Raw genomic sequence first — 17,220 nt, forward strand, 5'->3', positions numbered from 1 at the left:
CAGTACATAGGCTAACAACATTAGGTTATATTTTTATTACTAAACAGCATCACATAAATGCTATTGTTGTAACATAGTGTTACCAAAACTCTCTTGCTTTTCTATATATTAGAAGCTTTTAACACACCTGTTTTTTATCAATAATTATTCTATGAATATACTACAAATTCATTTCAGAAATGATCTTAATTTTCATTGGCTCATAAATGAATTTATCAATGTTTGACTGCCTTGACTGTGCTTTTCTGCCTCTTTATTGGTCAAGTTTGATTTTTCAAACTTTATTTATACCACTTAGCTGTGAAATGTAAGGTTATAGGGTGATACTATTTGCACCTTTTTGTCTGGCTATATGCTGGTATCAAACACTGAACAAACACAAAAATTAATAATAGAAACAAAAGTAATATATATATTTTTAAACAACTAAATGTGTTACAAGTATGATTTTCTCATACAGCTTGATAAAATATTTCATGGTGACTGCAACTAAAAACTAGTGTTAGAATAAAACAGTTTATGATTGTACTTGATTGGAATATCTAAACACGACAAAATGGAATGGAAGAAAGTGATGAAAGAATCTTCTGTAAATAGATGAAATACATAAAACAATTTGCATTATAGTGATTGAGAATTTGTAAAGGTTAACATAAAATATTTGAACTTTAGTGTAATAAAAAAGTTCAGATTCATTGAGAATGAATTTTTCTTCTAATTAAAATTCTCCCTAATTCTGACAGAAATCTTCTCAATAAATAACTAGTTATATATGTAATAGTTCAAAAAAGTACATATCATGAAGTAAATTAGAAGGAGAGAAATAATTAATGACAGTTTAAAAGTAAGAACCAATGGCTGGCAAACCCAAGTGTGTTATTACATAAACATTACTTGAAAGTTCAGTAGTTCTAAGATAAAGGAAAACCCTTTTTTGAATATAAAAACATAGAATACATAACAAAATATGCTAACCATGCATTGATTAATCTGTCATTTGCTGCTACAGAAACAAAGTAGCTTCCTTCCAATGAACTTTCTTCAGGAAATAATACAGGAATTAATCGAAGAACTTCTGTGGCATGTCCAGTAAATGTCTGTCAGCAGAAAGACAGTTTTGATACAAATTATTAATACACCACAATACTTAAAAATGATTATATGGGCATATATAACTGACTGATTTCAAAGCTATTTTATTCTGTTACCAATACAAAATTCATATCTCAAAACGTAAATTACAAGCATGCCAGTGTTTTATGGGATAAATATGCATCTCTCTGCAGTTTAATTACAGAAAACAAATGATTAGCTTTTTGCAATTAAGAGTCAGAGGTATAGTCCTCTTACCAAGGTAAAACAGAGAGTAAACACTGCAAATGAAATGTGCTTGTAGTTGAAAACAATGCCTTAATTTTTTACAAAAACTACAATAATATATTAAAATTAATTTCAACTACTTCAGACCATTATATTCTTTCACTGTTGCAAAGCATTGTACCTTATAAACTATTTATAAATATTATAGAAAGGTCATGTACAATAAGCATAAATTACAAGTTTTGTATAATTTTCTATATTTATAGAAATTGTTACTGAAGCTCCACATGATATACTTTTTCTCACACATAGCAAAATATATGAAACAATTTTTTAAATTTAAAATACTGCCACAATGGATTTCACGTCACTGGTATCATCACCTGTTAACAAACATGTAAATAAATAGTAACTGATAAGTTTCTACCTTTTACAACAATATTATGGCAAAACATGTCTGGTTGAAACATGCCTTCAAAAGTGAACACATTAAAGGGATTGACCAAGTGAGAAAATGCAGCCAACTCAATACAAAATAAGTCTTACCTTAATCACTACCCTTTTCTCTACATCCCACCACTTGATAGTTCTGCTGGCAGATAACAAATTATTGGAATCTAGAGAACATATTGAATAAATGCTGTTCCGATCCCCTTTCCATTTGCTGAAAGAAAGAACAGTACTTAGATGATTTTGAGCTATCTATTATTTTGTGCAGTATACATTAAGCCTCACTAAAACATAAAACTACAGGAAAGTTAAGAATATATATATATATATATATATATATATAATATACTTTGATCATTAAAACTGCACACAATTTTAAAGCTTCATTTAGTACTTATGCAAGTTATTTGAATGTTGAAAGCAATACAAGGATAAAATGTCATATTTAAACATAATTTTAAGAGCTGTATGTTGTACATACACACATGCATACCTTTTTTGTCATGATAAAATTTCATTTTAAAAAGCCTTAAAGCCTTAAATTTCAATGAATTTATTCATCTTTGGGAAAAAAATGTAAATAGATTTTGTTTTAAATATTTTGGACATATTATTGTTATGAAACATTTTCTCACTATCTTGAATAATACTATGGAAGCATAATACTGCACTACGAGGTAACTGAAGTAATTCAGGAAACAAGCAATAAAGTAGAAAAACTTTTTTTCTAGAGTTGTGATAAAAACACATTATATTACATCATTCAAAGAGAAAAACATTTCATTATTGTAATAATCACTGATGTTTGTAAACTGCAAGGATATTAAATTATTTGGTCAAAAATTGTAATAAGAGAATATAACTTGAGGAACAGCAAGTGTATATAATTTGACTTCACATTTCTACGTTAAGTCCTTTTAAGTTTGTTTTCCATGTTGAATATACCCTCATCTAAAGCTAGCACCCTGCTCCTTTTAATCCTAGCTGGAGCACTGTTTTACTAGGCTTCCGCTAGCCATTAGCCACATCACCATTGGTGAAAAGAAACAGCCTGTGGCTAAAAAATCTAGTGTTGGTTTCATCATAGTGGCGAAAGATAATTTTTCGGTCTTGGATGGCTTTTCTTTATTTATTCTGCTCAAGTTTCGGTCTTAACAGCTTTCATGGTTTTTATCATCATCCACACTATTAATCATGACAAATGACCAGAGGCACCACCCAGCAAGTTGAAAAAACAAGAAACGTCTTTAAAAACTACCACTGACTGTAATCTATATTTTCTTTACATATGTATTTATATGACTTCAGGGATATGACAACTAACAAATTAAATTTAAAACACAAAATTATTACTCTGCTGCACAGATGATTTCTTTTATTTTCATTTCTTATGCTACATGTTTTATTCTGCCTGTGGTACACAAACAGTAATCAGAGAAGACCTGACTTTTGTTAAACCAACGTATGGTCTGTATCAAAGTGGAAATCCCAATTTCATTTGACGTGTTTGAATTGAGATCATGACAACTCCTAGATCAGATAAAAAGACGTCTAAACAGTTATGTATATAAAGTTTTTTCAAAAGAAGGTCAACTGATGATGGTAAATCCACTTCCAAAAGAAAAGACAGCTCTGAAGAAACTAAAGCTTGCAGCAGTGATCAGACTGTCGGTGTGAAAAAAAAATATACCCGCAATTTTCACAGAGTTGTTAAAGAAACTTGGTTTTCACAGTTTCCTTGACTGGAACATGTTTCCCAACAAAATACATTTTATTGCAAATTATGCAGGGACAATAAGAAGACAAATATTTATGCTACCACTGGGAAAACTGCTACTAAGCCTAAAAAACACGACTTGGTGAAGCATGCATGGTCAAAAGATCATCACAATGCAGTAGCATCACAAGTTTTGAAGGATATGTCAACTGCTGCTGTGAATGTATATGTGGGGTGTAAAGGTGGCATTCAGGCACAGATGGCCACATTACTTGTACAAGCAAAAAAAGTCATCCCAACTGTGAAGTTTCATTCCCTCCTTTCACTACAAGCATTCAATGTAAGAATATTCTTCATTCTAGTATTAATAAGATACTTTGTTTTCTACAGTATTTTCTTAAAACAAAAGGCAATTTGACAATTTTCTAAAAGTGAAACACTTTGAAAATATCTATCAAAAATTAAGTAGCTAGCCAACTCTTCCAAATATCTTTGTTTATTACTTTAATTGGTAGGCTTATCTCAAAACAAAAGTTCTTATATATTTTTAACAGGGAGTGACCTATCTAAAGAAACTACAGACTTAGTCACAAAGTGGAACAGAGAGCTTCATATACACCCACAGCCAGTCTCTGGATGATATGTACAGTGCCCTAAATCATGTAGTTCGGGATGAAATGCAGGCAGACTTTCGAGCATCGCCTTTCCCATTTTGTGCTCTTGAAGCAACTGATGCAGGAAACACCTCTATACTGATAATTTATATCAGGTATCTTTCATCATTAGATGAGGTTACAAGTCGATTCCTTGCTGTGCATGAGCTGACCAACACTAGGGCTGATTCTATCTATAACACAATGCGCTCAGTCATGGCAGATCGAGGATTATTTGATGATGACTTGGTTGGACTTGCAACTGATTGTGCAAATGTCATGTTGGGAATAAAAACAGGTGTTGCTACAAATTTTAAGGAGAAATACCCCTGTATAATAACAAGTCATTGTTTGGCACACAGATTACACTTGGCAGCTGAAAAGGCAGCAAACCAGGTGCCATACCTTGTGAAGTACATTTCAGTTTTAAACCAGTTTGCAAAAAGCCTGAAATATTCTCCCAAGTTGTGTCGGGTTCTGGAAGAGAACAAAGCATTGCATGGAGAGAAAAGCAACAAAATCAAGCAAGTGTTCTTCACACGATGGCTCTTTTAATGATTCCGTCCAAGCACTAGTCAACTGAATTGCATCTGTGATAAGCTGCCTGCAGGTTGTAGCAATGGAACGTGGTACTCCAGGTAGAGCCTTGCTACATGGTCTAGTTCAGCAAATGTCATGTTACAGCTTTTGTCATGATGACAAAAGCTTTGGCTGATGCTGTTGGGATTCTTGGACTTTTGCCAAGATCTCTACAAGAGCTGATTTATCTTATGATCAAGCTAAAGCAATTATTAATGGGTCAATTCTGTCAATTCAGTTGCTGGTACACATCCTTGGTCCTTACACATAGACTGCACTGAAGGAACTCCCACAAGCTCCTGATGCCAGTGGTTACACTTCTTACAGAGGCCATGACATCAAAGATATTGATAAACAATGTGAAAAGTACAGATCAACTGTTGAGTCATTTGTTGAAGAGGTGGTCAAAAGACTACAAGTAGCATTCCCAGACACTAACATCATGTCATTTTTTTCAATATTTAGCCCATGTCACTGCAGAGCAGTATCTGATGAGGATGATCTGAAAAAACTCATCCAGCACTTCTCTCCTTTTGTCAATGAGGATGAGGCACTGACTGAGTGGCTGCTACTAAAGAACATAATGGAACAGAATGCTCACAAAAACAGAAACATGAAGAGCTTCTACAAGAAATACATCCACCAGACCCGTCAAACGTTTCCAAATCTGTCTCAGCTTGCAGCAATTGGATTAATAATTCCAGTTACATCTGTTGACTGTGACCGGGGAATTAGCAGGTACAACAGCATCAGAACAGATGCCAGGAGCAGTCTGTCTGTGGCCAAGACAGAAATGTTAGTGAACTTATTCATGGAATCCAAACCTTTAGATCATTTTAACTTTGACTCTGCATTCAGATACCGGGTCACTCACAAAGAAAGATGTGGGTACCATTTCCTGTTGACGAAATGTGCTTCAGAACCACAGGTGTCAACTTCTACCACATCTTCTGTTGAGAATGATTTGGCTGAAGAGCTGCGATTGGATTTATCTACTTACTAGTCATGCTACCGTATTCTAGTTTTATATCTTTTTTTTTTTTGTTTCTGTGTTATTTTGAGAAATGTATCTCTATTTTCCTTTCATCATGTTTATTTTATTTTGTTTTTTTTGGCAGGGAAGATTGCTGGGGAATAAAAAAACTTAATGTCTTGTACATTTTCACATAATTACAACTATTTTTTACTGGATGGAATTGATGCATATTAAAAGTCAAGCACCACACAGTTTTTGGCGACCTAAAATTGTGGCTAAACAACTGTCACTGTGGCTAAAAGAAAATTACTTTGTTCAGCCACAGTGGATAAGAGAGTTATTTTTCTAGTGGAAGCCCAGGTTTCAGTGTACTGGAAAGCCATTCATAAATTAGTAATTTTCTCTGCTGTTAATTATTTTCAATATTAACTGGTTTTAAATCTACAGAGTTTAAAAACAAGATACAATAGTCCCCATGAGAAGGTGTATTGTACATCTCTGTGAAGTAAAAAAATTTACATCAATCAAGTTCAAATGAAACTGTAAAGTGTTAGGATGCATAACAAATTATCTGCTTTAATAATTAGACTAACTCATATTCTAAATGTGACTTTAACAACATTTAATGAAACAAATAAACTCTATAGTATATAGTATGTTTACTATTTACTTATAACAAAACTGCAGAATTAAACACTAGTCACTTTTGTACATTTATCTCAATATTCTTAACAGTGGACTGCTTACTGTTTGGCCAGCCAAAAACCTATGTTAAATGTCATAAACACTTACATAGTAGTTGAGGTTTGTTATATTAACTTTTAGGCCCCCAATCCCCCTAGTTCTAGGTAAGCCCTGGAACTACACCTCTACTAACTCTTCTAAAATGGCAATGTTCATCCCAAACAATGAAAACTTGTATTTAATGGTGATATAGCCTAATATTTCATATCTTTCTAGATATTTCATATTAATATAATACAATGCATAAGTTTAATGAGTCTATTTGCACCTGCTGAAAGTTTTATAGGTGGGTAATGTTACACTATGTTATATTATAATATCCTTCAATTTTGTGGAGTCAATAAGAAAAATTTTTGACTTGCTAATAAACTTCATAATGATGGCATATTATTAAAAACAGTTGGTATAATGCCTAGTAATATTATTTAGTTTCAATAAAATATATTGAAACATCAGCACTGGCTTTGCTATTGTAGAAGAAACAAAGAAGCAGTTCATCTTATCCATTTTATATAATTATCATTAATTACATTTAATTTAGTAAAATTCAATATGTGCAGTTAAGTTAAAAACAAATAGTATACCCTCACTGTTCAAGTAACCAACATTGATTCTTAATTCAGCAATATGCTTCTGAAAGATCTGTCCATCCACTTCTTTTGAACAACAACAAAATCCTGAATACCATTATACACAAAAGTGCATATCACAGCTACATTACCAACTCATGATAAAATATTTTTTCATGAAAATAAAAAGAAAAACTACAACAAAATCACTAACTGTCTGATTTTACATGAAGATATGCTCCACTGGATTATATGCTGATCACTTGAACAGCTGAAGACTGAATCTGATTCCACTTGCCAACTGACATCATTAACTGTGTCACTATGGCCTCCATTCTATATATATATAAATAGTAATATATTATATTACTATATATACATTACTATATATATTACTATATATTATTAGTAATAAATAAGTTGTAAAATGCAATAAAGAAAAATCATTCACTTAATAAACTATAAACTTCTCATTTTAAAATACAATCAAATAGATTTATTGAAAACCAATATGCTTAATGTATCTATATATCTGATAATAATTACTAGTTATCATCAAAAAGGAATTGTACAACTGAAATACCTACTTTAAAGAATAATTGAATGGAAACTCAAATATCAATGGCATCAAAAGAAATAAGGATTATTTGCCTTATCTTTATATTTTAAAATTGCTCTATAAAGCAAATGTTTGATAATCAGTTTCACATACATTTAAACTTATCTTTTTCATATTTAAATATGAACAAATACCAAAAGATAATTTTCATTAAATTACAAAAACAGTACAAATGATGATCTTGACAGGTAACTGTAAAACTAGAACAATCTTTAAAACTGAATTATAGATATAAAATAAATATGTATTTTTTATTACCAACAAAGGTTGACATATTTTAACTGCTTTTTGTTAAATAACTACAGGTAAACTTTACCTAAACCCAGAATTTGAAAGAATAAGTGATACGTAAGGTACAATACAAAAAACATAAGTACAAGGCTCAACATATTTACATTTGTTTTATTAGATAACTAACACCAAATGTACAGATTTAATCAAAACTTTTACACATGACTATCCTAACGACTTATATCTCATAAATAAAACAGTAAATCACACTAATAACTGCATACAAATCAATTTAAGCTCAAATATTTTTATACTGTGAAAATTAGTTATCAATCATAAATAATGTGACAATTAGCATTAACAATTGGTTTGTTATCCAAGTTTGATGACTGAACTGTTAAAAGCAACCAATGATTGATTATAAACCAATTATTTTGTATGAAGAAATAAAGAAAATGACACAAACAAGTTTTGATATACTTCTTACCATCAAATAAACTGATGGCATGAAGATCATTTGAAATAAATGTTTATTGAATAAAAAATCAAATGTCTTATCAAGTGTCTCTTGCAGATCTCATCAAACAAAAAGTGATTTATAAACCTACTAGGATCTATTATTGAAACCTGGAAATATCTCAGGTTGATTCACAATGATCCTTTGATAATGTTTAAGTAGAGAAGTTAACACTGTTCTTGTTAAGAAAAATCATCACATCTGCATTTTCTGGCTTTAACTGGGACATCAGGTCTTCTGATGTAATCTGCATACTGCTCTTGATATGTCTAATTTCTTTACAAATGGGACCTTTTTTTCCAGTCAAGCAATAGAAACCAAAAGTCTTCCAAACTATAAAATGCCCATGGGTCCCTGGAAAGTCATAAATTTCAGGTGTCTCAGCTATAATTATTTATTAGAGGTTAGCAACATTCAGTGTCACTGCTGTGCTTGTTAACATTTTTGACCAGAACTTGGCATTTATGCACATGAATAGAGCAATTAAAACCATGCTAAAATACTGAAAGTTAAGCCTGAATAATATGGATTTTGAAAAATGTAAATCAAGATGTGTTTCTTGGTATAGATCAGGATAGTAAATAAATAAATAATTCCAGTTATGTGAAGTTTCTGACAGCATGTTAGCTAATATGCTTGATTTTATGACAACGGCAAAAATATAGGCTGTCATTTTGTGTTTTTCCATATACCTTCATATTTCACACAAATGTAATCCTTTGGCTTTGTTTTGCACTTACCACATTGTATTTAGCATTTTGCATGTTATAACCAGCTTTCCATATCAAAATCACCTCAATTTAGTTACAGCAATGATTTACAGATTGTGCTGTTATTCATAGTGATATCATCTGACTGGTTGCTGATCAGAAGAGTGAAAAATGTAACAAAATGTATATTTGCAGTACCACTGAAAGTTCAAGGATATTACTGATACTGACTCAATAACCAGGATGGAAAGAATTTTACTAGCTTATGTTGATTTGGTAATTTCAGAAAAAGCTATGCTGCAGAATCTCTTATGCCCAGGACATCTTTGAATAAACGTAATCATTTTGTAATCAATTATGAGATAAAACGCCCAGTCTTCAAATAATCAATACAACACTAGTGTCAATTAAACAATTAAAATATATGTACCCAAAAATATTGTAAATAATTTTATGTTTTCCTCTTAGAAAGGAGACAGTGCATTTCCTGTTTCTTTCTCTATCTTTCTAACAGTTACAACTGTGTATAATTCTTTCATTTCTGAGCTGATCACTTTGAGACTTGGAAGGTATATACCTCAGTCCAATATACCTACACTCATTTTTATTTCTGCTCATAAGTTGTAAGGCCACTGTCACTAACAATTAACTACTAACTAGAGGGTAGGTAACTGGTTAGCAGCTGCAAATGTAAACTGTTGGGCTATTTTTTTTTTAGAGGAACATGTACCATGGTTTGAGAAATATTACACTGATCAATCAAAATTTAATAGATTAATAAGCCTGTTTATTAGCAACTTTTTTCTACAGAAATTTATTTAAAAGTCATAACATACGGGGCTAAAGCTATTCCAAGTTACCAAAATTCTAAGTTATTGAGGTAATCTCTGCCCACCACCAGATCACAAATTTTTTTCCCAAATAAGTTACTATACTCAACTGTTGTTTGAAAATAAATTAACCCTTTCTTGACAGGCTCTGTATAATATACACAAGTTTGTATACACACTTGCAAACGTTAAATATTTATATTATAGCTTCTGATGCAGTGTGTATGTATCTTCACAGAAGTTAATAGACTTTAGTAAAGATTGCAATGGCTTTGTACATAATAAATCAGATTTTTTTTAATGAAGTGTTTTTTTGTTTGTAAATATATAGTCTGTTTCATTACTAGTCCAAGTACAAAGTGATTTTCATGTTATGATTAAAACGTGCTAAATGTACTTCAAACATTTCTTTTCAGTAAGAATTTATATTTGTCTGTTATTTTCTCTACCCTACCTGTGTAGGGTCTATCAATTTGCCAACCTTATAACTACTGTAAAAAACTAGATAAAAAATATAAAATACCTTTATTTCATTCTAGAATGATTATATAAAAATGAAAATACAAATGTTTATGCTAAATAGCTTAAGTCTTATAACATTATACACACACACACACACTTATTATTTTTTATTATATTGACCTTCCAGATGTTCCTGGCTAAAATTGCATAACTTGCATTGATGAAGCACATGCACTCTTATGGTACTATCTTCAATAATATAAAACTGATTTTTAATCTTTATAAAGAGACCCTATCTTGACTGAGTTTTAGTGGACTAGTAATATTTTGTAGTATACAGTCATATTTAAATCATACATTATATACGTATATAGATTACTATTCAGAAATAAGTTATTAAACTCATTTTTCTTAAAACATAGAACAGTAAATAAAGAAGTAAAGCAAAAATCCTCTTTTCTAGTTATGGCCTTTGAACTCAGTTGCTAAGACTTTTAAAATTTTAAGATTTTGTATATACAGTTGAATAACCAAAAAATGATAAATTACTATATTGATACCACAGAATTCCACTAATTTATCAATCCCAGTAACTAAGCTGTATTTAGGTTTAAAGAAATATGAAATTTCAACCAGATAAAAGATGCAACCTACCTCCTTGAAATCCTGGTTGGAAAGAATGGGGCAGCCTTTAAGAGATTAAAATGGCCAAGACACACACTCGGGGGACATTCTCAGCTGTTGATTGGTTACATGTTGAAGTAAGTGTACATAATAGACTGTTCTCAAAAATGGAAATTGGTGAATAGGGCCACTGTGTTTAATTTAGTATGTAAGGCATATCTCAGCAAAGTAAAAAGATATTATGTTCTTATTTTATATCTTATCTTGTCAATATTGGTACTTTGAGTTCTTAATTCATACAAACTATAGACTTTATTAACAGTTATTTAGTTTAATAAATTACTTACTGCCAGAAGGCATCAATTGTGATGGGGATTTTGGGGTAATGAAAAGGAAACTGACACTGCTGGAATATGTCTGAAGAAGAGTATTAAAGATGCTGCAGGTATACCCATCGAGGCTTCACTTCTGGTGGAAAAGAGATTTTACCTTGGTGTTTTTGACATGTGTTTAAAAATTCAAATATTTTACCATTTGTAATTGCTCTGATGATACATGTTGATACCTGTCCTGATACATCTCAAAACTGTGCAGTGCTGTTTCAAATCAGGCAACTGCTTAACTGCTTTCAAGGCCTTATTCAAGTGTAACCAAAGATCTGATACCTTGGGCTTCGATACCTTTGAGGGGGGTCTTTATTTTTACTGCTATTATTTGGCTCTTCTGTACCTTTCTCAGTGACATTAACAGATCTCTCTTCCTCTGTATAATGATGAAAGTCCTGCTATTCACTATCCTTCTCCAGCCACTTCACAATGTCATTCTCTGGCATCTATGTCTTATCACCTCAATGTAGCAAGTTCACAAAGTTCTCAGTCCCAAACACAGCAAAGTCCACCTCAACCTCAGTGTCTTTAAAGAGTTTATTCCATCCATTACTGAAAGTTGATACACTGAGGCTCTTCCATCCCTTTGCCCAGATGAACACTGCACTACGAATGTTGTATTTTTTAAGTTTTCTAAAGTGTGAGACCCCATTGTATCATTATCTTTCTCACTTTCATTTCCCAATACCACAAGCACTCTCCCAGGTGCTTGTTTCTGTAATGCTGCTTCCAGATTTCACCTACTCCTTGATTCATGGGTTGAATCAGAACACTAGTGTTAGCAGTTTTATTGCACTGGTTGGTCACTGGTAAGCTGTTCATAATGTTTTAAATGCCCTTGATTTCCTTACCTTGTCCACAATCATTAGTTGCCATCACCATTTGCACAGCAGAGAATGGAGATTCAACCCATTGTAATTTTCTTACCAGCCTGTGTTGGTAGGTACAGCCTTACAGAAGAGGCTTATTTCATCTCCACTGTATATCTGGGCCATGAGGAATTGCAAATCTTCCATAATCCTCTCTACCTGTTTTCTGAAGGGTCCACCACTGTTGTGATCAGTACTTGCAAACTCCCTTGCAACTTTCCAATTCACTAGACAGTGATGAAACCAAATGTTACTGTAAAGCCTTCAATGTTCAGGTGCTGTGCAAGGCATGCTGCAGCATTTTGAATATCCATACCTTGTATGTTAACACTAGAAGTGTATCATTGCTTGTATTATTTTTACACTGCTTAATCCAAGCTGTAATATTTAGCAAGCTTTTTCCTCTTTTGGGACTTACTTCAAATGCTTGGATCCTCAAATGTAAAGCACACACCTTAATATTTATTGTCCCTGCTCTTGTTACTATCATCAAATATGCTTCTTTGGATGCCAAACTCCTCAATTCAATCCCTTTCTATTATTTCTAGATGCCATACTTCAGAGTCAAATAACACTTAGAACACAATAAATAACAAATAAGGCAAAATACACAGCAATGAGTAAAGAACAATATACAAAACACTGACTGAAGCTCAACTGAGGGAGAGACTGCTTGGGTACCACATGAAATTATATCACCACTCAGCAACTCAGAAATGTAGAGTTATTTCTCTATCAGCCAAGGTATCTTTTACTGGGCATGACACAAGATTTGTGACTCGCATTCAAAATTTTATTAAACATACTTTACGTTATAGCAATTAATACAGTATAAAAATCAAGCTAGTAATCCCTATTTTGATAGTACATACATTTTAACTTCATAATTCTACGACACATTATTTTAAAAAAATGCTGAATTTCCCCTAGTATGGTAAATGCAACACATTTTTTCTAGGTATATTCTCCCCTATATTTTATCCACTACCCATTAAAAATCTTGAAATTTTATACAAAGTACTCACTACAAAAATTGTCATTGCAACCATAACCTTCATGGCCTTCAATTTTGTTTGGTTACAGAGCTATCAAATGAAAATCAGACCCCTTCAGTCACGTACTCTCAGAATTTTTTAATAGCTCTCTCTTACAATTAATTATATATTATCTATAACCATAAGAAAGTCAGTATTTATCAAATGGTGATGTATTATATTGTGCTCTGAACAGGTATATATATTTTTCTCCAATTACAAACAAAATTTTCCCATGAGACAGTTATCCATTTGCTTGGAAGAATTTGTAAGGAGTCTTCTCGCATAGTTAGAAAGCTAGAATATTTTTCAGGGATGTAAAGTTATATCAAATTTAAACTTATGAAGGGATTACTGTACTTTTTTTTTTTTGTTCATACAGATAATAACTATTTTGCCCATGAAAATGGGGCAGCACCCTTTTTGTCAGCTGATTAGATGATCCTGAATGCCAAATGTTGAGAAAGTATGACTGGTCATGTGATAACACAATCACCAGACAAACTGAGGTTTCTCATGTCAGTTAGAAGCTTTATCATTTGGAAATTTTTACTTGGCTTTCATTAGATTCAGTTTGAGAGTCTGTTGCTGTGGCTCCAGTTTCTTGTGGATAGATAATTATGATTATATTAAATAAAAAATCAATAATGACCATTTTAAAGGCCTTCTATTATTAAACTGTAGTTATACGTACCAGCTCAGAGTACAGGTCTCCATGTAATACACTGTAAAGTAAAATAGTTCCAGAAGCTGTTCCCAAGGCAATTAAATCTAAATTCTTCACAGCTTCTCTGTTAGCTTCTGCATTTTTACGTTTTTTCTTTTTTGGAGAAGACTGTGAATAATACAAAAAATTTATATTTTTATTAAAGTTGCAATAAAACTTTAATAAAATAAAACTAAAAATATTACATTGACAAACTCTAAGTTATGGTCATTTCATTGAACTGTACAATTTCAACTTTTTCTTCTCATAATTTTAATAAAAAGGTAATATCATAAAACTACCATTTTCACAACAATTAACTGGAAGTTTGTCTTAAAAATGAAGAAGAAGAAACAATAATTCAGTATATTTAAATCACCAAAGACAAACTTTAATTTCACTCACTCACTCACACACACACACACACACACACACATAAAGAAGCTTGAATTTTGTTTTATAACTAGCTGGCCCAATAAGGATTTTATGTTTAACTCTAAACCTGAATTAATGTCTTGGTAACTGTAGTGTATTTACTGATGGAAAACCACCCTTGGGAAGAGTTAAAAAAAACAACAGTTTTAGTCAATTTAAAAATATTTGAATCTGATCCAGCACTAGCAGAAATATAATTACTACAGTTTTGAAAAAGCAGCAACATAAGATATATTCATTGTCAACCTCATTAACTGTAAGAGTACTGATTATATGCATCATATATGGAGATTGGAGTGGTGAAGAAAGTTCAACTTCTCATATCTTGAAAGTATATCACACATAACTGTGGTGAAAAGAATGGTAGTAAATGCCATATATCACTAATTTGGTAGTATTTATTAAGCTAAATGCTAATTCACTTTTAGTTATGCATTTCTCATTATCATTTTGAATACTTTTACACAAGTATATATTTATACACACACACAATATACAAGTGTAACAAATCAGAGCCACTAGCCAAGTTATGCCATTGTTTAGTAATATTGTTTTATTTCCACTTTCAATATAAAATTGCAGTTTAACTCTAAAAAAAATCTAGCAATTTTTTCTAAAAGCCTAATGAATATCCAAAGCAATAAATGTCACTGAATGCAGATAATTTCTCTGATATCACATAGGCAAGGTTTAGCATTAAATTGAATACATAAACTTATTTTGTGCTTACCATACCTGATGGATGACTAATTCTGTAATAAAGTATATAGCACACCCTATCACCTGCTGCACTTCTTTTAATAATAATTATTTCAACTAAGCAACTGTGAATAATTGTGTACAAGTTTCATTCAAAAATTACCATTGGCAGAGACTAGTGGAGAAAGTGACCATTTGATACAATGTAAATTAGAGCAACCAGTTCATTCATAAACATCAGGTATAAATTGAGTAAATTTTTATTAGAATGCACGTACCATTGTAATATAAAGATAAAAATATAATAAAAAAGTATTGGTTATCTTATAAATTTTGAAATACAAATGGTATGCTACTAACTATCATACTTCTAATAATAATGTGTATGTAGTACAAATGAGAATTAACATGTTGAAACAAACAAACAAAAAAAAAAGAGTATGAGTTGCCTTGAACAATTATAATAAAGCATGTAATATTTCCTTTATATAAGCTCTTTGGATAGATTAACTCTATTCCCTGTCTTCTTTAGATGAAAATTGGGAAGAACAGGGACAGATTGTGGCACATTCTGACATAATAGAATTAAACGATGATTTTGTGGCACACAGTCTTACTGGCACAGCTGAAGCACTGACTGAAACAATCTGATATGCTGCACATAAAAAATTCCTAACATAAAATACACTCATAATTTTGTACACTTTTCATTCCATATTTCAATGTCAGACGTCTTTTCTTAACTTTAAGCCTCAATAATACCATTTTATAATTTAAACAGTACACAAAAACATTCTTTAGAGTTAACTCAGAATCCAATTCTTAACAGAAATACGACATCGAAAACTTACATTTTAATTTGAGCTTAAACAAAACTGCTATTAACGCATTTAAGCCTCTTATTATTATTTTTAGTAAAACTCACAAAGCAATGCCGAACTGGACCCCATGTCATACAAGTACAAGTTGCAGAAAGATGTGAACTTGGGGTATATTCTTGCTTCAATGTTCCAGTGGTTGTTTCCCAAATCTTTAAGCTTCCATCTGGAGTTCTGTATGCAAAATATTCGCCATTTGGAGATAAAACGCAAGGAGAGATTTCATGTCTTACGAACGCCGCCATTACGCCACACGTGAAGCTTAATGCGCATGTCAGTTGCCTACCGAACTTAAAGCGACATCAAGATTTTCAATCCATTCAACTATTTTGTCGTCGTGAAAAAATTATTATACCTTTAAAATTAACATCTGATTTGATAAGCGCATTTTAACCGCAAAATTATTTTCGCATAGTGCATGAAACAGACGTTTTAGTAAAAATGTTTGTTCTCAAATGTATGGTTATACAATAAATGATTATGAAACAAATAATAAAAGGATTCATGAAGTTCATAAAAACGAGCAATAAATCACAAAAACATATTTAGGAAGTTTGAGTGAAATTTTGAAATTTCTATCGTCTTAGATGGTTACGTTTATCTGAAAAATAAAAAGGGATAATAATAACAAAATCAATATTTTGAAAGTATGAAATTGAGTTTGCTTTACCAGAATATATTTGACGATTTTGTTTGGTTTTTTTTCATTTTGCGCAAAGCTACACGAGGACTATCTTCGCTAGTCGTCCCTAAACTAGAGGGAAGACAACTTGTCATCACCACCCACATCAAACTCTTGGGCTACTCTTTCACCAACAAATAGTGGGATTGACCTTCACTTTATAAAGCCCCCACGGCTGAAAGGACGAGCATGTTTGGTGTGACCCTGAGATTACGAGTCTAACGCTTTAACCAACTGGCCATGCCAGGCCTATATTTGACGAATTAGCATATTATTCTGATAATGCGTGTGCGTGATTTGTTATAGCAAAGCCACGTCAGGCTATTTGCTGTGTCCACTGAAAGGAGTTGAGCTACTGATTTTAGTGTCGTAAATTCAAAATCTTATCGCTGTCAGTCCGGGGTACTAAATGATACGAAGATGTGGAAATGTTATGAAATCTCAGGAAGAAACCAAAGAAAAAAATTGGCGTAGACCATAGCCTTTATCTTTCTCCAATGATACGTTTTTTTTTATTAGTGGAATGTGGC

General features: G+C 31.9%; 1 protein-coding gene across 1 annotated transcript in view; it reads right to left on the bottom strand.

Moving 5' to 3' along the window:
- The window catches only part of LOC143222724 (WD repeat-containing protein 43), a 55,889-nt gene extending 39,606 nt beyond the window's left edge, over positions 1 to 16,283 (bottom strand). Inside the window, exons 1-5 of the mRNA XM_076449625.1 lie at positions 16,056 to 16,283; positions 13,985 to 14,125; positions 7,223 to 7,344; positions 1,867 to 1,984; positions 976 to 1,097 (exon numbers count right to left, since the gene is read on the bottom strand). Of these exons, the coding sequence (XP_076305740.1) occupies positions 976 to 1,097; positions 1,867 to 1,984; positions 7,223 to 7,344; positions 13,985 to 14,125; positions 16,056 to 16,253 (701 nt within the window). The 5' untranslated portion in view covers positions 16,254 to 16,283. The remainder of the gene's footprint in view (positions 1 to 975; positions 1,098 to 1,866; positions 1,985 to 7,222; positions 7,345 to 13,984; positions 14,126 to 16,055) is intronic.
- Positions 16,284 to 17,220: the final 937 nt, after the last annotated feature.

This window comes from Tachypleus tridentatus, chromosome 8, assembly GCF_004210375.1.
Source record: "Tachypleus tridentatus isolate NWPU-2018 chromosome 8, ASM421037v1, whole genome shotgun sequence".
In the NCBI taxonomy this organism is placed as follows: Eukaryota; Metazoa; Arthropoda; class Merostomata; order Xiphosura; family Limulidae; genus Tachypleus; species Tachypleus tridentatus.